Source organism: Sinohyriopsis cumingii, chromosome 16 (assembly GCF_028554795.1).
Source record: "Sinohyriopsis cumingii isolate HCF-2022 chromosome 16, ASM2855479v2, whole genome shotgun sequence".
Lineage (NCBI taxonomy): Eukaryota > Metazoa > Mollusca > Bivalvia > Unionida > Unionidae > Sinohyriopsis > Sinohyriopsis cumingii.
In genome coordinates, this window is record NC_142976.1 from 66,189,192 (window position 1) to 66,213,502 (window position 24,311).

The following is a 24,311-nucleotide window of genomic DNA, read 5'->3' on the forward strand; positions in this document are numbered from 1 at the left end:
GAGGTGTGCTCTGATCGTGGTACTCTAAGTATGATCCGAGCAGCTGTGTTTTGAACATTTTGAAGTTTCTGGAGCAGATATTGAGATGAACCAGACAGAAATGAGTTACAATAGTCAAGTCTTGAATGTACTAATGAACACACAAGTGTTTTAGTCGCATCAACTGAAAGATATTTGCGAATTGAGCTGATGTGTCTCAGCTCAAGATATGCAGCCTTGCATATGTTCATGACATGTTGGTGCAATGTGAGAGTACTGTCCAGAGTAACACCTAGGTTTCGTACTGATTGTGTGAATTTAATGTTGGCGTTGCTGATATTTATTGTTTGAGGTGAAGGATGTGAATGAGAAAGTCTTTGTGTTGTGATCAGAATGGCCTCAGTTTTATCATCATTCATCTGCAGCTTGCTACATGTCATCCATGATTTCACATCAGAACTGCACCTCTTTACACCTTGGATGGTAGCATCAACTTCAGCTGGGTGGCTAGATTTGTATATTTGCGTGCCATCAGAGTACAATTGATGTGACACCGGATGATGATCTATGACACTTGAGAGCGACTGAGTGTACAGAATAAAGAGAACAGGTCCAAGAACAGAACCTTGTGGAACACCAACAACATAGATCAACTGGATTGGAGTGTATTCCATTTGCAGATACAATTTGTGTCCTGTTGACCAAGTAGGACTTCAACCACAGTAAGGCTATATCATGAATGCCAAATACATGCTGGAGACGGTGAAGTAATATATCATGGTCTATTGTGTCAAATGCTGCAGACAAATCAAGGAGGGTGAACACTGTAATCTTTCCGCTATCCAATGCAGAGAGAATGTCATTAACTACTTTTAGAAGAGTAGTTTCAGTACTGTGGCAAGGGCGATATGCAGATTGTACATTTCTAAAAAGACTGTTTGAATTTAGATGAGATACAAGCTGGGATAGAACAATCTTTTCTAAGATTTTTGAAATGAATGAGAGATTAGACACTGGGCGGTAGTTCTTTAAATCGTTATGGTCTAGTGATGGTTTCTTAAGCAGAGGTTTTACAATGGCAGTTTTGAAAAATGATGGGAATTCCCCAGATGAGAGAGAGGTATTAATAACATCAGTTAGTGAAGGCAATACTGGATCTAAGCACTCAAGCACCAGTGATGTTGGAATTGGATCAAGTTCATATGACTTTGGTGCACTCTTCATCACGATTGTATGTACCAAATCCATAGAGACTGGTTCAAATGCTGCTAATGGTTGCCGCTCAAATTCTGTATCCCAACTGTATGGTGACGACGAGTCAATTGAAATTGTGGTGTCAAGCTTATCTCTAATGGTTTGTACATTGTCACGGAAAAAATTTGCAAACATGTCCGGAAGGTCGACTGGAGAGAAGGTAGTTGGAAGTGATGTTGATTTGTTCCTTGACATTAGCTTGTTAGTAATCTCGAAGAGCTCTTTGCAGCTGGAACTTTCCATGATCTTAGTAGTGTAGTGGGCTGATCTCGCTGCATGGACTATATTTGTGACATTCTTCTTAGCGACTTCATAGATTTGCTTATGAATAGTGAGTCTGGTGGAAAGCCAGAGCCTCTCAGCTTTATGGCGGTTTCTTTTAGCAGTGCGAAGCAGGTCAGCAGCAGAGGGGGGCTACAGACCAGGTGGCACAGACCGATTTGACCCCTTCAAACAAAACTTTTCCGTACAACCCTCAAAATTCAAAAATAAACCTTCCTTTGCAAATTAATCAGTAAAATTTCGCCCGGACTTACATTTTTGGACAAAAAAAAATTTAACAAAATTTGGGGGGGGGGGTTGTTATTGCAGATTTTCGGTTGCTAATTTATGAGTAAATCTGATCAAGACCTATTCGATACCTACTACGCGGATCATGAAGATTAATCGTGACAAATCCGTGCGGAGTTGCTTGTGCGTGACTAAAGAAATTTTTAAACTTATTTATATCCATGTCGCCGTTGCACCAAGTTTGATGAATATTTCTTAACGTGTAAGTATCAACGCCATTAAAAACTGATAAAATATTGCAATTATCTCTAATAACCTTCGGAATTTGCGTATATCGTTGTGTCACGTAAATCACATCGGTGTTCTTGTGTCGGCCACGCGAGAATATTCTAGCTGGGTTAGTTTGCTTATCCAGCATCACATCATCGAATACGACAAGATTATTAACATCGCCGCTTAAATCTTCCACTGATGGAGATTCATTAATATCTGTGATAAATTCTATCGTGCCATCCTCAGTATTATCACTAAATTCCTTAAGTACTTGATAACATCGCTGATCGTCAACAGATGGCGCAACCAAATACAATTTGTCCCATTTCAACCATCTCATTATCAAATTCAACAACAATTGCGTCTTTCCAGAACCAGACGGTCCAATAATTATCATCCTAATCGAATTTGGTAATGACGCGATATGTTTTACTTGCTCCTTTTTTTCGTTGCTGAAAAATCAATTACATTCATGTTATTAGAATATTATGGATTCATATTGTGTTAAGTGTCGCGCTAGAACAGCAACGATAAATCCAACCGAAGTCGTCACGCGCAACAACAGGAATGCGATCAAGGGAGAATGTGCAGTTTGCGGAACACGCAAATACAGATTTATTAAAAAAAAGATAGAAAAACCGGAGGAGATATCACAACCTCCCTAACAAATTTACCTGGAGCCCCCTGGGCGAAATATCCGGGAGAGAAACATTTACCAAGATATAATTACTGCGGACCTGGCACGAGACTCGACATAAGACTTGATAGTAATAATCAACCAAATCCTGGCGAGGATCCAATAAACGCCATCGATAATGCGTGCTACTATCACGACCTTGCATATCGCAGCGGAGATTTACAACAACGACATCTCGCTGATATTAAATTAATTCACGCGATAGATGCTGTTCCTGATAAAAATTTTAAAGAAAAATTAGCAACTTGGTTAATAAAGGGAGCAATGAAAGGTAAATTAGTACTAGGTGCTGGTTAATTTATAATGGAGCAAATATATTATTCTCCGCGAGGATTCTGGAAAGGAAAATCAGCAATTGCCAAACTTGCCAAGGCGGCAAAAGTAAAATACTCCACCGCTGCATTATGGTTATCAAAGCAAGCGATTTGGCAAATTTATCTTCCACCACCTAAGAAAATACCATATGCGAGTTTCTCTGTCAGTGTACCTAACGAAGTTCATCAGGCCGATTTAATGTTTCTTCCTCACGATACCGTTGACGGAGTCACATACAAATACGTTTTATCTGTTGTTGATATTGCTAGCAGATACAAGGAAGCCGAACCACTATCAAATAAAACGGCAACGGAAATAGCAAAAGCATTTGAGAGAATTTATTCACGATCTCCACTAACATGGCCGAGTCTTCTTCAAATTGATCCAGGACGAGAATTTCTTGGCGCGGTTACTGCGTTAATGAAAAAGAATAATGTTAAAATCCGGTATGGTATAGTTGGTGTTCATCGCAGTCAGGCCATCGTTGAAAGATTTAATAAAACACTAGCTGAACGATTATTCGGATATCAATACGCGAGAGAATTTATTCAGGATAAACGATCTCACGATTGGGTAACAAGATTACCTCACGTGATTAATGCGTTAAATAATGAAGTAACACGAACAATATCAATGAAACCCGCAATTGCAATTACAAAACCAAATATACCACTAAAGCGAGATTCTACTATTTCGCCTGTGCTAGGTAACGTCACGGTTAGATATTTATATAAAGAAGGAGAAGCCGAAGGTGGCAGAAAAAGAGCAACCGATCCAACTTGGAGCGTTACGACACATAAAATATCGGCTGTAACAAGATCATCAGGAAGACCAGCAATTTATTTTCTAGATTCATTAGCGCCACAACGCGGATTTACCAAAGAAGAACTACAAATAATACCGAAAGATACTCAATTACCGCCATCGTCGCTTATGTGAAATTTAATCCTACCCAACTGAGATAATTTTCTTACTCTAGAAACTGCTAGATAAACTAAATTCGACCAGGAAATTCTATCATCGACGATCCAAACCTGACCATCTACTGTTAATCCCTGCGATGAATGTATCGTTGCGGCGTATCCAAGTTTCCACGGCGATCTTTCTGCGTTTATCGCATCATTGACAAGATTAATATCAACGAAAATAATATCATTAAGAACCATTATTTTTTCTTCTCCGCATGGCAAAGTAATATTAATATTTTGTTTCCTAGTATCAGCTGGCCTGTAGCACAACGGAACCTGCAGTGTTGGAAATTTCTCACAATGAAGTTTGAATAGTATTTCCTGAATATTATCACGAACAATTTTTCTGCTAGCAACGATCAAATGATCAGGACGCCATAAAGTTAGAAAATTATCCATCGAAGTCTCATCAATTATTTTTCTCATCACGTCACACTGAAACTGATTAGGTTGCAACCGAATCATTTTTTTAAATTTAGTCAGTAAATTATCATTAGATCTATAATCAGCATCAATCTCTTCATAATAATCTACAAAGTTTCTAAGCCATTCATGTGGAGATTCACCATCAATAGGATCAGGTTGACCATGATCGCCGCACATTATCACCGCAGTATTTTTTTCCTCCAGCCAACTTAGAAATGATTTTAATAAAACTAAATTTACTGTGCAAATTTCATCAAATATTATAATCTTGTTGATATATTTATTTCCCATTCGAGCCGGATCCCACAATCCACCACTGTACTTGAAATAACTGTGATAAGTACAAGAATTAACGCCACGCAGTTTTATCTCTCGCGCTAACCTGTGGGTTGGAGTCAGCACAATCATATCAGATTTTGAAAATAAGTTTATTGCTCTTGTTGTTTTACCACTACCGCCAGGACCATTCAAGTAAACGAATTTGTTTCGCGAAATTGGATCAAACGCAGATGCAGCTGTTGATACTTCATCGTATTTATCTTTATGAAACTTATCACAATCTTCTACATCCGCGTCCTCACAATAATCTAGAATATCCTCATTTTTTATTCTCCAGGTTCCCCAAGATCCATCGGCGATTAAATTTTCCAATCTGCATTGATATTTCTTATCGATATAAAATGAATCCGTTGCAACCCTTACCGCGATATCGGCAAATTTATTTATCATCGATAACAAATTAATACTCACATAAGCTAGCATCGATGATCTCAAATGTGTATACTGCGCTGATTCTTCATCGAGATAAGTTATCACTGTTCCTAATTTTTCTCCATCAATAATAATATTTTCTCTGTTGCAAAATATTCCACGCGATACTGTATCGGCAATAATAAAATCCATTTCGGCGTCATTGATAAATAATCTAGCGTGTCTGTGTTTATGATCAACTGATCCTCCTTGAGTAAATTTACCAATTATTTTTCTTCCAATATCTTTCGCGTTTTCGCAGTCCGTTGGCAGCCACACCTCGGTCTGTTTCCTATACGATATAATTGCCTCACTTACCGTCAACGATAGTAACATCGACGAATCCAGCATATACTTCAACAGCACTATGGGAACCCATTTGCGTTGAGATAAATGCCGACCAAACCAAATATAACAAATTTTATGCAAATTTTCAGCAAATTCAAACGAAGTAACATAAGCAAATCCGGTCATAATAAAATCGGGTAACGGTCCATTAATTGCAATTCTCGTCATCTCGTGAGTGGGATGGCCAAATTTAGCAAAGTAATCCGCACAATCGCCATATCCAAGGAAACTTCCAGGGTAGCAAGCGCTCATGTCAACGGAAATCATATCTTCGAAATAATATTTAGTATTCCACAATCCTCCGTGACCGTATTCGATACAGCTAAGTTGAATATCATTAAGAAATTCATATCTTGTAGGTTTCCACGAATTTCTTTCTCTGGCGGCGTGAGCGGCAACAGATGGAACAGTAAAGCAATTTGTTAATAATCGATCTGGATTTGATGAGTATTTCTCCGCGATATTTTTCATTGTTTCGTGTAATATTTCATCACGGTAAATATCTCCTCGTGGCAAGATAAATTGATCGTATTTTTCTTCGCTAGAAAATAACCACATAGATATTGGATCGGACTTGGCTAATATTTTGATATACCGAAACATGGCATCGGAATTGTCTTTTCCATCATTAACAGGATAGAATTTAACAACACGATCTCGCGGGAATATCATTACTGACTGCGACCACGCATGTGAATTATGATCAACAATTTCGATTGGCGTTCCCCGAGATTTATATGGTGACGAATATAATATTTCACCTGATAACGTTTTAACCGTGATAGGAAATTTAAGTTTCTTGCTCAGCGCAGCAACATCGTCAATTGATGCGCCATCAGCAACTGTCTTTGCCCATGAATTAATTTTATTCAATCTCAATTGAGTCAATCCAGATCCACGTCGGGCATTTTTCATGTGCTCGATAACTCGCTCAGCAACGCAATTTATCATCGGCGATTCTTTCATCGCAGGTAGATTTTTCACATCAGGATTATTATTCAGTCGATAAATTCCATACACTACAGCACTAGAAGGATACGCTCTAACATAATAAGGACCATCAATACCCAATAACAACCCTGGCTTTGAATTTTTATCAATAACAACATTTTTCTTGCCACCGCGAACTGGATCTCTTTTGTCGCGAATAATCCAATTATCGTCCGGCATTTGTGCAATAAATTTTATTCCGAAAATAAATCGCTCCTCTTTATGTGAATTTTTTATATGATCGATTATTTTTTTCGCTCGCTCCAGATTCATCGTAGCATCAATAAAATTAGTTTTCCAAGTTGACCAAACATGAATCGCCCCATCATCAAAAAATTCTTTCTTTGCACGATCTACCTCGGGAATGATAAATTCTGCCTCATCAAGATCAAATAAATCCATTATTATATTTTAGACAAATATCTAATTATAATAATGAATAAATGTTCATGGATAACAGTTGGATCAACAAAATCATGCGATAAATCCTGCAGAGGTGAATACTGCGGCTCTCACATATACGAAGTTCGACGAGGCAACAAAGGACCACAACGATGTTTAGTTTGCCAAGTTGGCACTCGAGGAAAAACAAGATTGTGTTTCTCCTGTGGTGGAAAGAAATATCGTGAGTTACGGAGATATTACGAAAAAAGATCTTCCTCAGTAATAAAATGCGAAGAAGATTATATTAATCGTTTCAAAGCAAATTTCGATTTAAACAAAGAGAATATCATATATGGAAGTGAAAATAACGATCCCTGCAATGAAAATCACGCAAGAGTATAGATCGCATCCTACTATCGAGGACTACGAAGCGTCTGAGGATGGTAATGTCAGAAACATAAAAACAAAAAAAATGTTGGTCATGTTCATAAATTTGGATATCTCAGATTTACAATCAACAAAACAAATAAAAGAAGACAAGCAAGTTATTTTAACCACAGATTTGTATTCGAGTGTTACAAAGGACCAATAGAAATTGGACTAGTTATCGACCACATTGACGGAGATAAACTTAACAATAAGTTATCTAACCTTCGCGCGATAACCCAGAGTGAAAATTGTAGAGTTGGTAACACCGGTGGTATATGGCTACCAGCTAAGGCCGTCAAATCGATAAATTTAAAAACAGGTGAGGAACTTGTATTCGAATCGATGACTTCAGCTGCGAAATATTATAAAATTAATTCGCATTCGGTACAACGAGCTGCAGGAGGAAAAATAAGTGCGACATTTTCTTATGATGCTGACTCGTGGATTCAATTTTCCTATATCCGAATAATATTCGACGAAGAATAATTAAATATTACAAAATTAATATAATGGATGAAGAAATAATAAACGACATCATTGCAGCGATTGACGATCTGAAGAAAAAAATAGATCTCCCATCGGATCTAGATACTAATAAAATCCGATCTGATTTTGAAACAATTATTCAAGGAAAACTCGAATATAAATATACCCTACCGTCAGAATATAAATTAATAAAAAAGATTCAAATTGCGATATATCAATCACTTGCGACAGTCAGCGATGATCGCATCGAGGATTTTGTTAAATTATCGATGTTGGTAGAAAATGCTAGATCGACTTTATCAGAAGCATATGAATCACGAAAAATTACAAGTTCGCGTGTCAGGCAGTTGAAAAAACTTGTCGATGAAAGTAAATCATCCAATTCCTGAATAACAAAACAAAAAAAAAAGATTAATTTTTGAAATTTCACCTGGTTTTTATTTATTTTTTTCGCTTATTTTTTTCTGGGATACAGATTCAAGAGTCGGAGACTCTCACGATTTCACCAGCAGATTGATACTTACGGTTTCTCCGCGAATATCTAGTAAATTACCTTTTTGATCAGTTAGTTTGAAATTTATACTTGATAAAAATCGATTATGACATCGCAGGTAAAACGGATTCATTGGCTCCTTAATTATCAAATAACCAGGAGATGCACTTGGTGAAAATGAATACAGTATAAATCCTTGATGAGCCTGATTCGATTCTGACGCATCAACATTATAACTACCCTCGACAACATCCGCGTGAAGATAAATCGCGATAACTTCCGTTATATTAACGATACCCGGCGAGATATGTCGTCCGCCACCAGTTGGATCATTATTGTGTTTGAGAATTAATTCTGAATATACTTGTTTGGCCCATGTGGCATGTAATTTCGGAAATAAATCATCGATGATATCAGTTACGGATTTTTTCATTTTATCAACGTTATACCCGGGAAATTTGAAATTTGGTAGTGTTTCTTCGGTTAAATCATGCAGCTTCATGAATATTTTTTTATTTCCCGCGTTAATTTTCAAGGTGTAATTGTTAAGACCAAATTCTATTGTTTCATCATCGATAATTGCCTTAATTAGCATACCATGATAATATTTAAGGTCGCTCATTATTCGATTCATACCATTTATAAACGTTATAAGAGTATCACACCAGCCGGTTTTGTTTATAATGCACTCATTAAATTGTGCTGTGAAAATTGTTAAATTCGTCTGAAAATCCTTATTAAATTTACTAATGGTTTTTTTTATGATATCTCCGGATATATAAATTTTTTCTTCGCTAGTAGGTGTTTGTTTCTCTGGCGGAGTGAATGCCATAAATATTGAACTATCAACAAATTTGCCAAAAGTAAATATTATTTTTCCGGTTTTATATTTTTCCATGAGATCAAGAGCGTTATCGATTAATTTGGCTCCTCTTACAGGATAGTCCAGTGTAAGTCCATCAGTGATAAAATCTGTCATTTTTGGTTCCGTTTTATCTGGCAGATCTAATGATCTCGTATCATCAGGAGGGTCATCAGGAAGAGAATCTGGCCAGCCTAATATATTTCTTATCGATGATTGGTAAATATCTACCATGTACGGCGATTTTACTTCTATCATCGATGACAACGTTGGATCGTGTGAAGATATATTTATTCCCGGAGTAGCATCGCCAGTTATATTTGATATTCTTCTGGTAAATTCGTTATTTAGTTGATCAATCTCATAACTGCCAGTTGGTATACTGACATATGTCCAATCCGGTGTTCCATCAGGTTTATTCTTATTTGCAAAAACTAGTGAATTATTTGATTTCAAATTACCAGATGACGTCGATCTAACATTAGGCCAGCTGTTATAGACGCGCAACTGTGTTAATGCTATTTCGTTAACGCTAATTGGCGTTGAAAAATTAATGCTAAATTCGGGTTTAGTTGAGCTTAACGAGATTAACGTTGTTGTTGGCGGTGTCGTGTTTGTCACTATCTGGGTTAGCTCGGACATTATTAATATTCGTTTGTTCAATCTCAGAATAAATGTTAATCATTGCGGAGAATTCTAGATCGGATATAATGCCATCGTTGAGGCTTTCAGAAAGTAGCAGTGATAACTTCGAATATGAATCATTTATTTTAGCAAATTTACTTTTGTACGCAGATAACTTTTCATTTATGCAAGATGATATTTTCCTTGCAATTATATTTAAAACGCCCGCGATTGTTGTTGCTGACGAGATTATTATTGTTGCAGCAATTGGCGCTATCATTGTTACCGCGGATAAAATTATTCCTGCACCAGCAACAACAGCTGATATAGTGTATACTGCCACATCAATAGCAACTATTCTGCGCTGATATTTCTTTATTTTTTTTTGATAATTATCAAGGAGATTTTTTATCGAATCCTGCCATGATCGTGCCTGATTGTAACGGTAATCCGATGCGGTCATTTATTAATCTACGATAACAATTACATAATTACTCCCTATATTTCGGATAAATATTCGAAAATTACAAAATAATCAATCTCCATTTTGGTTCTATCTGGTGGTTCTAACACAAATATATTCTCATAACCTTTGTGCATAATACAATTAAAATTTTCTCCGTAAATGCCACGAATATTCTTTACCTTAAAATTTGCCAAAGATTGAATAAATATTCGATAATATCCGCTAATTGGTGGGTTAAATTTAAATTTGTTATTCTCGGGTGTCCACAGTGCCTCTTTTCGTACCTCTACCACAAGTGGCACACTGCAGGGTAGATTATTTGTTTCTACTTCTTCTGGTATCGAAATTCGCGATAATCCTCCAAGTTTCATTGATGATAATTTTGTGCTGATTTCGTTGATGTTTGTTGTTAAAGTAAGAAATTTCTCATTGATAGCGTTTATTTCTCTGTGATAAATTGACGGATCGAGTTTCTTATGTGTTAGTTCAAACATTTTATTGATATTGTCGTTAACTTCCTTAATGGTTCTTTTTGTTTCTTCATGTGATACTTTATCGACTTTTTGTTGCAATAATTCACGTATATCATTCGATGTCTCACCTGTTTCGGAATTTGCATTATTCTTTTGAGACACACTTATTTTCTTGATATCCTCGTTGATTTTTGTTATTTTTTTATTAAGTTCGTCATGCGTAATTAATGCTGCATCCGTGAACTTCTTCATGTCTTCTTCGATTTTTTTGTCGATATTTTTTGATGCATCGTCGAATTTTTTAATATCGCTAAATAACTTATTAAGTCGCTTATTTATTTTATCTTGGACATCGACGTTTGATACTGACGCTGCTAATAATTCAGTATTTTTTTGTTTTATACTCACGATATCGTCCTTTAGTGGAAATTTCGCAATAATATCGGCAATCGATTTTGATACCGTATCCAATTCGTCTCGTTTAATTATATCGGTTATTTTGATGTTGCTGGTTTGTAATCGCCCTTCGGTATTTTGAAAAACAGCAACTTCACCAGGGTCAACTTCTGACAACGATAGAAGATTGTTAATTTCTTTCTTGGTTGCAAATTTTGATGTATCGACGTCGCCCGTGTCCTTTTTTTCTTTCCTAAAGAGAGATCTACCATAAATGTCAACCATGATATTTATCTAGGGTATATTCAAATAAAATTTTGCGATAAGAATTGGATGATTTTGAAATCGCTTCAAGGACATTAATTGTTTCTGGGCCGCATATTGGCGGATCTGCTAGTGTTTGTGTCGGAAGAGTTGAATACCAAACTGGAAGTTTTAATTTTGACACGTATTTGATAAATTCGTTTGGCGGTGCTAATCCGTAGGAATCGAAATAAATTATTTCACGAGGATTAATCGCGTACGCAACCCAGTGAGTGCCAGGACCGGAACTTTTATCGAGATTTATTATTCCTGTCTCTGTGGAATTCGGTTTGTTAGGTAGTTGATCTCGCATAAATACGCCTCTGAAAAATTTTATTTTCTTTTTTTTTACTTCATTTATTAAATCTAAATTTGTGGCTGGTAGACTCGACTTAAGCCGGATCCGTACGGGGGTCGTCTCAGATAAAGACCTGATCCTTGTGGTTGCATCATTTTTGCTAGAAGAGAGAGCGGGGAGAGAAATCCTCCCTTTTTTTTGCGATATCTTCCTCCGACGACCTTCTTTCCTAATACTGAACCCATTCCACCAAGTGCGCCTAATCCTACTGCTTTTGCAATCATAGGACCCACTGAAGCTATTAATCCTGGGAGAGCTGCGAATAAAGGGAAAATTCCACCTATTTTGATCATATCTCTTATTGCGTTTACTGAAAGATTCAAACGAACACCAGTATTTGCTGACTTGGCTTTTGTGAAATGTCCGTGTTGATTTTTAGTTAACGATAATTTGTTAGGTCCACCGTGAAGCTGATTACTTTTTAAGGTTAAACTTAAACCTCGTCGTGACGCTGTTGCTGATTGAAGTTTTTTTATCTGACCGGGTGTCAGAGTAACACTGACGTGATCGAATGGCATATTAATAATCACTTAATTTAAATCACATACTTTCTACGGGCGCATCGATCACTCTCATTCTGCCGCTGATTCCTTCCAGGATCATTGTTCTATCGCTAAGAATAACTGCAATTGCCCTTGCTGGTCCTCCTGTGTTAATTCTAGCTTTGAAATGAATATCGACAACCGATTGCTTTACCAAATCAAGATGTTCCAGGGAAAAATAATAGATAGGATAAAGATTATTAAAATCTAGCTGTGATATTTGCAATCCGGTATCAATATTTTGATCACGACCCATGAAACTTAGTAATCGGTGATAAGCACGTGCCGTAGAATATTGAGCAAAATTGATAGCTATTTCTTCAGTTGGTTCCTGTTGACCGTTTATTCTTAATGACACATTTGTTGCTGCAAATCGATCGAATATCATGTGACTGTGTGTTTGATCGTATCTGTTTGCGGCTTGAAGAGCAATAAAAATGTGCCTTGGCGCAGAGGAGCCATGTTGTGACGCAATTCGCCAGGTAAATATTCCATCCATATTAACATCGATCGAGTCGGTCATTGTTGTCAACCAAGACATAACGGATTTTCCACCTTGATTCATAAACGATAATAATTTTTCTTCTATAATCATCGATGGTGTTATTGCTGGCATCCACAGGGTAATTTTATCAAGGACAACCTTACCAGCATCACCAACTGCTCGCCAGAGGGCTCTATTATCATCGGAATCTCGAACAAAAGATATCGTGTGTTTCGCCCCATATATAACTTTTCTAAAATGTCTGCAAAATCCAAAAATGTGAGATAACGGAATTGCACAGGAAAATCTTCGATCGTCCCCAATTAACATTTTCGTTCGAGTGTGAAATCCAAGGTTGTAATTTTCAATTTGATTAATTATCATATTTTCGAAATCAGCAGGACCATCAGCTCGAGCAACAACACCAGCGGCAGTATTCGGTTGCCTGACAAGAAAAGGAACATTTTCAGGATGATCAGTATTATCCTTGGCGAACATCATGCTAGGACCTGCTGATCTGGTAAAATCATCAGAATATCTTGCTAGTCCTATTATCGTTGTTGCTATATCAACATTATTCGTGATCGATTCAATCTCTTTTCCATCGATCATGTAAGTGGCGTTTTTGAATAATGCCATGATACCGTTATTGACAAATCCTATCTTATAAGCCGCAGCAAAATTGGCATCATCAGCATTTCTAACAATTTTTCCAACAAATTCGATATAAGCCTCGGATGGAAGAAAATATCTTGTTGTATCGTGAACTTGTATCTCTTTCCGGTTTCTTGAATTTGGCTCAACTACATTGTATGAAAAATACTGAAAATTTTGAACTGATGTATCCTTACTTACTGGCTCGTCCATGTCAAATACCTCATCTGACACTTGTGCGAACATTATTACTAATAATATCATCTAAATACGAAAGATAGAATTACATAATTTCATCTAAATTTGGAAATTGTTACATATTTTCTACGGGAGCGTCAATAACTTTCATTCTACCACTGACACCTTCCAGGATCATTGTTCTGTCACTGAGAATAACTGCAATTGCCCTTGCATCTCCTCCTGTGTTAATTCTGGCGTTGAAATGAATATCGACTACCGACTGCCTTACCAAATCAAGATGTTCCAAGGAAAAATAATAGATAGGATAGAGAGTATTAAAATCTAGCTGTGATATTTGCAAACCGGTATCAATATTTTGATCACGTCCCATAAAACTTAGTAATCGATGATAAGCGCGTGCCGTGGAATTGTTGGCGTAATCGATGGCTATTTCCTCGGTTGGTTCTTGTTGGCCGTTTATTCTTAATGATACGTTTGTTGCTGCAAATCGATCGAATATCATGTGACTGTGCAATTGGTCGTATCTATTTATATTTTGGAAAACAACAAAGATATGTCTCGGCGCGGAGGATCCTTGTTGTGAAGCAATCTGCCAAGTAAATAATCCGTTAACATTAATATCTGTGGAATCGGTTGTTGTTGTCAACCAGGATATAATAGATTTTCCACCTTGATTCATAAACGACAATAATTTTTCTTCTATAATCATCGACGGTGTCATTGCTGGCATCCACAAGGTAATTTTTTCAAGGACAATTTTACCAGCATCACCAATTTCTCGCCAAATAGCCCTATCGTCATCGACATTTCTAACGAAAGATATTGTATGATTTACACCATAAATAACTTTTCTAAAATGTCTGCAAAATCCAAAAATATGAGATAACGGAATTGCACAGGAAAATCTTCGATCATCCCCAACTAACATTTTCGTTCGAGTGTGAAATCCAAGGTTGTAATTGTTATTGGGGGCAATCATTACAGCTGAAACATCAGCGGCATTAGTAACAAGTGTATTTGTCGGTACACCGATATTATATTGTTTGTACTCGGCATCGTCAAAATTATCTTTGGCAAACATCATACTAGGTCCGGCCGACCTGGTAAAATCATCAGAGTATCTTGCTAGTCCTATGATCGTTGTTGCTATATCAACATTATTTGTAATTGATTCAATTTCATTTCCATCGATCATGTAAGTAAAACTACTGAATAATGCCATAATTCCATTATTAACAAAACCAACTTCAAAATCCTGATCAAAGTTGGTATTGTCGGTTTTAACAATTTTTCCAACAAATTCGATATAAGCCTCAGATGGAAGAAAATATCTTGTTGTATCATGAACTTGTATTTCTTTCCGGTTTCTTGAATCTGGATCAACTACATCGTATGAAAAATACTGGAAATCTCGCATTGATGTATCCCTACCTACTGGTTCATCCATGTCAAATACTTCATTTGATACCTGTGCGAACATTTATTATTAATAATATCGTCTAAAACGAATACCACTTCCTGAAACAAAACTTGTATTTGCCGGATTTGTCTTAGCAACTTCCTGCACTAGATTTGTTATAGCAGCTTCTTGTTCTAGATCATTTATTTTTTTATTTGCCGCTTCATTTATGACCCTACTAACTTCGGGCGGCATTTCGCTGGTAATTGGTAATTTGACGGGCTGCTTTTTACGTACTAAACTTAATATTTTATTTTTAATAGCGTTGAAGCCTTTACTAGCCAAATTACCGATACCAGAAACGGCGGTTTCACCTATTTTTCCTATCGCTTTTAATCCTAATTGTTTTACCATTGGTCCAATTTTAGGTATTACTCGAGTAACAAGACTTCCAACGATATCGCCGAATCCATTACCGTGAATATATTTATATACTGGCAATCTAGAGTTTACTACGCGAACCTGATTGGGTCTGCGCTGATGTTTATGAACAATCATATTATTTCAATTGTGTTGTTTTAATCGATGAGCTCGTCGATAAATTCCTTATAAATGTGAGAATTAATGATGCCACCACGGAATAATCGCTGACAAATATCTGATGCCTCGTTGACTATTTCACGGGAGTTATTTCCGGCTCGCTTTCCTCCGATTAATACTTCAAGGCGAGATACGTCGTTGACAACACTGTTAGGGCAAACTGAATATCCGCTTCCTTCTTTTGGTTCTGGACTGATACCAAATCCCAATATATCTTCCTCTTCTTCTTCCAGACCTTTTACTTTTTCTTGAAATTTTTTAAAATCCGGATCATCAAGATTGATTTCTCTATCCTTCGAAGCAAAATACACAACCGGAATCCACTCTTCTTTGTTATATTTCTCAAATTTTCCGGGATATATATATTTGCCTTTTCCATCAAAATTTTGAGCAATTTTAATTAATTCGTCTGGGGAACTTTTTTGTAATATTTTCATTCCAATCGAAGTAAAATCGATAGATGGGAAAGTTTTATCAATTTTAGAAAAAATTCCCGATGGTTTTGTAGTTTTTTTTGTAAATTCTTTAAATTTGATAAACTGTTCATCATTATCTCTGGCCTGATGTTTATTAAATTTTATTCTATATATTATTTTATCCCATTTATTTTTATCATAATAATTTATCCCACTAATAGTTAAATATTTCTCTCTTTCATCGAAACTGCGATTTGCAAACTGCGCAAGACCTTCAAAATCAATAGATTCAATAGTTTGCAAATTTACTTTTATATTAAGAAGTCCGGTTTCGGTAAATTTATCTTTTATACCCTCAAAAGGACTGATTTCCTTTTTCTTTATTTTTTCTTCTTCTTCTTCTTTTTCTTTTTTTCTTCTTAATATTTCTTCTAATTCTCTTTTATCTATTAATTGTTCTTGTTCTTCTCTCTCTTGTTCTAGTTTTTTTATTCGCTCACTTTGAAATTGTGCATCATCTTGTGTTTGTTTCATCCATTGTTCTTGTTCTTCCTTAAAACCCTCCAATTCTTTTTCTCTCCAATATTTTTTAGATCGTTCTTCCTGCATTTTTTTTTCTTCAGCTAATTCTCTTAATATTTGCTCCATTCTCAAATCTGCTTGTGCCTTTTGCAATTGTTCTTGTAACGTTTGTGTTTGTGCTTGTCCTTGACGAATTTGCTCAAGTTGATCCGGAACTATTCGAGTGTGTTGCTCGATATCTTTCGTCATGGGAATAAGCCCAAGATCTCTGAGTTCCTTATCTTTCTTTTGTTTGCCATATGCAACTTGTTCGATAACTCCAGTAACTGGACTCAACCATTTTGACGATACCTCACCAATATGATGTTGTTCATCATCGTGCTCACGAACTTTTTTCTTAAATAATTTTTTCGTCGGAATAAGTTTCTTTACTGCCGTTAATTTTTCTCGCGCTAATTTAGCAGATTGAGGTTCTCCAACTCTACTAACTTTTTTACTCATCTTATTTTCAAAGATATTGTTTTATTGTAAAATAAAATTAGCATCCGCAACCGAAAATCTGCAATAACAACCCCCCCCCCCCCCCAAATTTTGTTAAATTTTTTTTTGTCCAAAAATGTAAGTCCGGGCGAAATTTTACTGATTAATTTGCAAAGGAAGGTTTATTTTTGAATTTTGAGGGTTGTACGGAAAAGTTTTGTTTGAAGGGGTCAAATCGGTCTGTGCCACCTGGTCTGTAGCCCCCCTCTGCTGCTGCAGGTCCCTAACACTGCTATACTATGGAGAACACTTTTGAATTAATACTCTGCACTTGGTAGCTGGGGCATGTTGTCAAGTAATGAACGCAGACAGTTACCGAGTTGTTCTGCGGTAGGAGGTAAGCAAGTTGTTAGGTTAGCTTGGATGTCGTGCATTAATTTGGTTCTATTTATCATACGGAGGTTTCTCTTAGTAGCAGATAAAGGTGGAGGGTTAGGGACTGATATGTCAAGATGTCAAGAGGTGATCTGATGCAAGGTCATGGGATACCATGGAGGACCGTAGAATGTTATCATCAGGTCTATGAAGAATCCAGTCTAAAATGTGACCATGTTTATGAATGTTTTGGTTAACTGACTGTTTGAGGTTGAAAACATTAATGTAATCTATGAGTTTTGATGTATTTGATTTTCCGGGACAGTCAAAGTGAAAGTTAAAATCAACAAGAATAATCAGGTTGCCAGCTATCGAATTTCCATAGTCCAGGAGATTCGGAAACTGCCCCAAAAAGAGAGAGAGAGAGAGTCAGCCAGCTTGTTTTTTTTACTAGGAGGAGGGCGGTATAGGCAGAAAAATGGACTGACCTTTGCTCTAGTGCAAGTGTGGTTTGGACTAGTTCAAACGATGTGTGGTCGATATTGAATGTTGTGGTGTAGTTCAGACGTTTTATCATGGAGTTCTTTGTGATAACAGCAATTCCACATCCGCGAGAATTATGGAGTAACCAGTGGGTGTTAGATCCGTACACTTGGGCTCATCGCCTGATGTTTTTAGCCATGTTTCTGTCAAGAATAATATGTCAACATTTTTGTCGTTGATAAAATTAACTATTTCTGTGCGCTTTTCCGGTGGTCCTACTGACTGGGCATTGAATAATGCAATGCGCAGAGGTATTTCTTGGATAGTTGACATAAAGGTTGATGAATTAATTAGGATTTGAATTAGGTCATCTAAATTAACGGTCGAAAATTTTTTAAATGGTTGTGCCAAAATAAGGGAGATAACTGGAATTCTTCTTCCTGTTCTACGCCGGCCAGCTTTGAAACAACGTTTCTTTTTTCGCTTCTGTTTACATTTAGGTAATGATGAATGTAGTCCCAGTTCGTTTAGTCTCGAGCACAATGTAGTGTGGAGAGCCAATGAGTGAACATTTAAAGCAATTAATGAGGGTCCATCGTAGCATAAACGGGTTGACAGGCGAGTATCACATGATGGCGGTTTGTTCAAAAACAGTGGAGCAAGACAGCTGAGAAAAAGTCTAATTATTCTCGTTTCCAAACAAGGAGATGAAGAAACACATACGAATTTAACAGCCAATACATAATGAACACAATAACGAAGATGAAAACAGGCAACAAGCACAAATATCGTGAAAACGGCACTAAAAAACGGAACAGCTGCTTCAAGCCGGTTAAGCGATAGCGGCCATCTTACCCCTTTATATATATATATATATATATATATATATATATATATATATATATATATATATATATATATATATGTAAAGAGAGAGAGAGAGAGAGAGTAAGGGAGAGAGAGAGTGAGAGATCGTAACTGAGCTTGCATGGTGATATTGAGTGAAATCTGCACAGATTATTCATATAAAATGGACAAAATATTAAGAATGTCTTCACAAAAAGTATACAAAATGAATTGTATTGATATAAGAACTACATAGAATTATCACTGGTACTAATATTGCCGCTACTACTATCACTCTATTAGTACTGCTACTACTACTACTGTGTCTGCTGCAGGAGCTGATGTACTGTTGTGTCTACAGTGTAATGATGCTGATTGCAGGAATAGTAGCTGCAGTTGATGCAGATAGATATGGATTCGTGGTGCCCTCTATTACAGCTACAGCTGTGAGTATTAACTATGTACATTTATATTCTCATTTTATTTAAACTACATTAGCTCTGTTTTAAAGAACATAATAGATATTAGGTGTACTGTACTCACCTATGCCTAAAGTAATATTGTGAAATCAGGATAATATATTATACTGTTAAACATGATAGCTACGCGGACGGTTTGACATTTTTCACTTTCTTTATTACAATAAATTTCATTAGGAATAATGAATCTTAGTAAAGAATGGACAGGGAATTAGCACGATTCCTTTGCTAAAATGTTGTTTTCAAACAAAGAAATAAATATTTCACCTTAATGCGATTGTAATAGTGTATAGTTTGTCAAGAAAAATTCGGTTGCAAAGCCAATCTGATGCGAAACGATCCAAAGCCATAAATGTAAAGACAGAGTTAATGTTGTTTTGCAAATTGTATTATTGCAATAAAGATTACATCATGGATAGTGACAGGTAGATGCAAATAACCCAAAATATCCCACTTTGTGACAATCAGTGATTAGTGGGAGATTAGCTTACATAAAAAATACTTTTTGCTCTTGTTTAATTTTGCATATTTCATTTACATTTTAAGCGACAGGGCGAATTATCTAAATATTAATATGAGTTATGTCAAGATTAAAGAAGTCTTTTCCTAAATCCCTGCCATTGAAGAGGCAGTTATATGGCAATTTTTGTGTCTATATGTCATTTATTCTGTCTGGCACACTGCCTTGTTAGCACTACTAGCCCCACAGATTTGTACCCACCTGGCCATTATGTTTTCAATATTTTGTCAAAAGCTGTTAAAAACAAATTGAATAAATTGGATTTGCAAATGATGACGACTTACTATCATATATGACCATTAATACTATAAATAAAAATAAAAAACCGTTCTACCGAGTTTGACCAAATTTCACAGTAATAAACTTGGTCTTTCTATTTTGTTCAGCTTATGCTGTTATGCCATTATGTATGGCCACTGTTGGAGAAACCTAGAAAATAGCTTAAATTGTATCCTGCCAAAGACCGCTACTCTGAATTAGAACAAATTTGTAAATAGTTGGGCAGGGATGGCTTTCATATTATGTACACTTGAAGTTAATCTGACATAAAGTATGGTCACTGCTACCAAATAAAGAAAATCATTTGCAAGGATTCCCAAACTCTTCACCATAATCTGAAAGATCTAGTTTTGGCATGAAAACGTTTCAGTTGAACAAGAAATAAACGGTTTAAATGAGTTTCTCCAAAGATCTCTGAATAGAATATCACAAAATATTACAGAAAGCATTCCTCCATGTAAACATGTCAGCTTTGTACAAATAATGCCAACAGGTGATCAAAGATGTACATCTGATGAAAAATCTGATATCTACCAAATTTGATAAAAAGCATTCTAGTAAGTTTTATCAATGATGCTGATTTTCCTTCAACTAAAGACACATTAATTAAACCAGAAGATCCTTTAAGCGAATTATTTTATAAATCATAGTACCAAAATTTGACCAAATTACTTAGAAGGCATTCCGACATGATGAGTTTTTAATATTTGTACGAATAAAGTTCAAAGTGACGACTGTTAGTAAACACATTCATGTCAAATGTTAATTTAATTAAGAGCCTTTTTTGAAGGAGTAGTAATGTGTTTTATTTAAAATAGTATAATATTATATTTTAACCATTTGGAAGAGTCTCTCTTTTTAAATATTTTGAAACTGTTTATAGTTACCTTTTTGTCATATTTTGCAGCACTTAATTATAACTTTTATTTTCAAGAGTATGTCTGTGTAACCTTTTCTGTACAAGGTTTTATATTTATACACCGTATACAAACATCATCTTTATTTTGCGCCACATATTCATTACTCAAATGTCATTAAACCCTTGGCAATTTTGCTATCGTTACTTAATCTGAGTGGAAGGTTATATCAATACGGAGATTTCAATTAAGGACCCTTCAAGATTTCTAGGTGGTTCTAAATGAAAAGGTTGTGATTATAACATCCAATATGGCCACCATGCAGCCATGTTCAAAAGTATGTTATTGCATTTGCATCTGAATGGAAAGTGATATGTACGCCTGAGGACTTCTTATGAAATATATATAAATATAAATGATATCCAATACGGTTACCACAGCAACTATCTTGAAAATTGTACTAAAGGTCTCCCAGATGGAAAGTCATATCGACATTGGGTTTGCACCAAAATGCTTCTTATGATGTCTAGATGGTACTAAAGATGGTATCAATCCAGTATGGCCACCATCGTAACGATCATGAAAATCTTGATATTGCTACTTCTCCCAAAATGGAACTTCATACTGGGGTTTCGCCAGAAGACTAATTCTGATATCTAGTAAGGCCTAAATGAAAATGGTGCGTTCCACAATGAATAAATTATAAATATTATTAAAATAATTATAAACATTCTTCTTTTAACACAATTTTTCAGAGTATCAAATGGTGTCTATTTGTCTCCAATTATGATATCTAGTAGGACCTAAATTAAAATGGTGCTAAGCTGATATCAAACTATGCGTTACACAATGAATAAATTATAAATATTATTATAATAATTATTAAAAAAAACTCTTCTTTGAACATAATGTTTTCACAAAGTCTCAAATGGTGTATATTTGTCTCTAAAGAAAAATGGTGCCCATCGAACATGTATTATTGTTGCAACTCATTTCAATATTGTATCGCTCATTAATATCAGAGATGAATTCAACAAGTAGGACTTATAAAGAAGAACTTTTCTTAGCTTGAAGTCATGGAAGGTTAGTTTGGCCAGTATAGCTTCAGTCCCTTTGAAGGTTTCCTATTACCGAACCTGTATTAGTTTATAGTGGTTTGCATGCAAATAAGTTTATGCAAATAATGCCAATCATCCATCAAATATGGCTGCTGTTACCAAAATACGAAACATTGGTCTAATTGAATGCTATTCAGATTTATAAACTAATGCTGTCCAACCATAATAAATGCCTACTGTTGCGAAAAGCAAATCCCATTCGCAAAAAATAGAAATATACATGTGAACAACTTTATCTTGACCAACTGATAAAAAGAATTTGAGACACTTTGTCATAATGTTTTCTGGCTTAAGTTTAATTTAATATTGGTCAATGATGTTGATGTATTATCAAATATGGAAGAATAAATACAACTTGAGAAACTTGGAAGCAGCTGTTTTAACGTCAAATCCATTGCACAGCATTGAAATTCATTTCAACTAAAAACTTCCTACAAACGCAGATTGATTCACAAACTATCCGTACATTGAGCAGTTTGGCAGATGTCAGCTAAGTGATTTCTGTTCGACTTATGTCTCTTATGTTTGGTTATAGACACATCTTTTGTTTTTGAGAGTAGGGTCGGATGCAGGAATGATGACGATATACTTACATGATCAAATATGTCATCATATATTTAAATAAAAAGTCAGCGTTATTAGTTACTTGTGAAGAATCAATAAATAATAAAAAAGTAATAAGAGCAACAATGCCTTTACTGTCAGTTTATATAGTCAACCATTGAAAAGCTATAGTATTCAGCGTAGCAACCAGTCTCATTAGCTGATACGAATCAGCCTAGCAAAGTGTCTCAGTAACTAATAACACTTAGCAGTAGGAAATCTTTAAAACAGCGATAGTCTCTAAAAAGGTTAAACAGGTTTCCTCAGGAGGGACTTTTCAAGATGGAAACAACAACTTCATTCAAGAATGCCACAAGACCTGGCGAATGTGTGGTCTCCATCTACCGCAGGAATCCTTCATAACCAAGTTTTACCCCATCAGCAGAAGTATGAGGTTTTCCAGTTTTTGCGCTTCGCCATTCAACCTTTCTTTCGCACCCAGAGCGTTTACCAAAGTGAAGTGACAAGTAGCCACCACTTAAAGGCACTGTGGATCCCTAATCTCCCATAGTTTGTCAACTGGTTGCTCCACAAGGACTTCTTAAAATTCCCCAAGCGAGATCTACCCTGCTCTTAGTCCATAATGATCGGGATGTGACTTTTTCTAAACCTAGAGAAATCGGAGCTCATTCCGTCGCAGGATTTCATATATGTGTGGATGAATTTGCTCACAAATAGCCCACATCACATCATAGGCAGAGTTCTGGCACTCGTAGAGAAGCTAAGAGCCAAGACTTCCTTCTCCGTTCGCCTATATCTATAAATTCTGAGGATCTTTAACTCCTCTGCGGATGTGATTCACCAAAGAAATATAATGTTGCAAACTCCAAGTTTTGCCTTCTAGAGCAAACTGGACACAACACAATGACTTTTCCTGTCAAATCAGATTTCACTAGGATTGAGATTCCACTCAAAGTTGAGTTGGTGGGGAAATTGAGACCGGTTTCCGACCACTCACTTGGAGCCGTAAGTTCTGGTTCTTTAAGGTTCATTTTTCCGAGAACAATATATCCAGCAGATAAACAACATGACAGAGGTATAATAACCCGACAGGGTATGTCAGTGTAGTAAAGAGTTCCTGTCGCTTTTAATTTACCTCCATTGCCCGTTCTAGCTGTTAGGTTTAGAACCTTCTTCGTTGGGTATCCTCTGAAGACATTTCCCTCTGAGGTCAACACATTCCTGACAAAATAAATATTTTTCCGGACAGTCTATCTTAGAAAAGCAAGGTAGTCGTCACTTCTGTTCCGACGTGAAGCTGAGTCTCCGCTCAAACAGTGTGATATCCCCGGTGGACATGTTTGCAACAAGGCTTAATAACAGCCTTTTCTTTATATTCTCATAATCCTAGGTCAGATGGTCTGGACATTGAACGCATTCAGTCTGAAGTGGGATCTTCTGTTCGCGTATGCCTTCTCACCATTCAGGCTGATTCCACAAGTGCTACACAAAAGACTTTCCACTGCTTGGCACATTTTGATAACCCCACATCCATCATTTCAACCTGTTTTTAGACCAATCCATGATATTGTCTCAGATGAGATTGATTATGTCGCAGTAAATTGGTTATATTACGTACAGTGGATCACAGATTCTCCATCTTTACGCTTGGGTCTTCTCAAATGATCTATCCAACATGAAAGGTTTTAGATTCAAGTTGCCATTTACA

The 24,311-nt window shown here is 36.1% G+C and overlaps 1 protein-coding gene across 2 annotated transcripts in view; it reads left to right on the forward strand.

Moving 5' to 3' along the window:
* LOC149780697 (CKLF-like MARVEL transmembrane domain-containing protein 8) overlaps window positions 1-24,311 on the forward strand; it is a 96,215-nt gene that overhangs the window by 54,862 nt on the left and 17,042 nt on the right. For both annotated transcript variants that reach the window (XM_089937734.1, XM_089937733.1), the window contains exon 4: window positions 19,122-19,232. In XM_089937734.1, coding sequence (XP_089793860.1) covers window positions 19,122-19,232 — 111 coding nt within the window. The remainder of the gene's footprint in view (window positions 1-19,121; window positions 19,233-24,311) is intronic.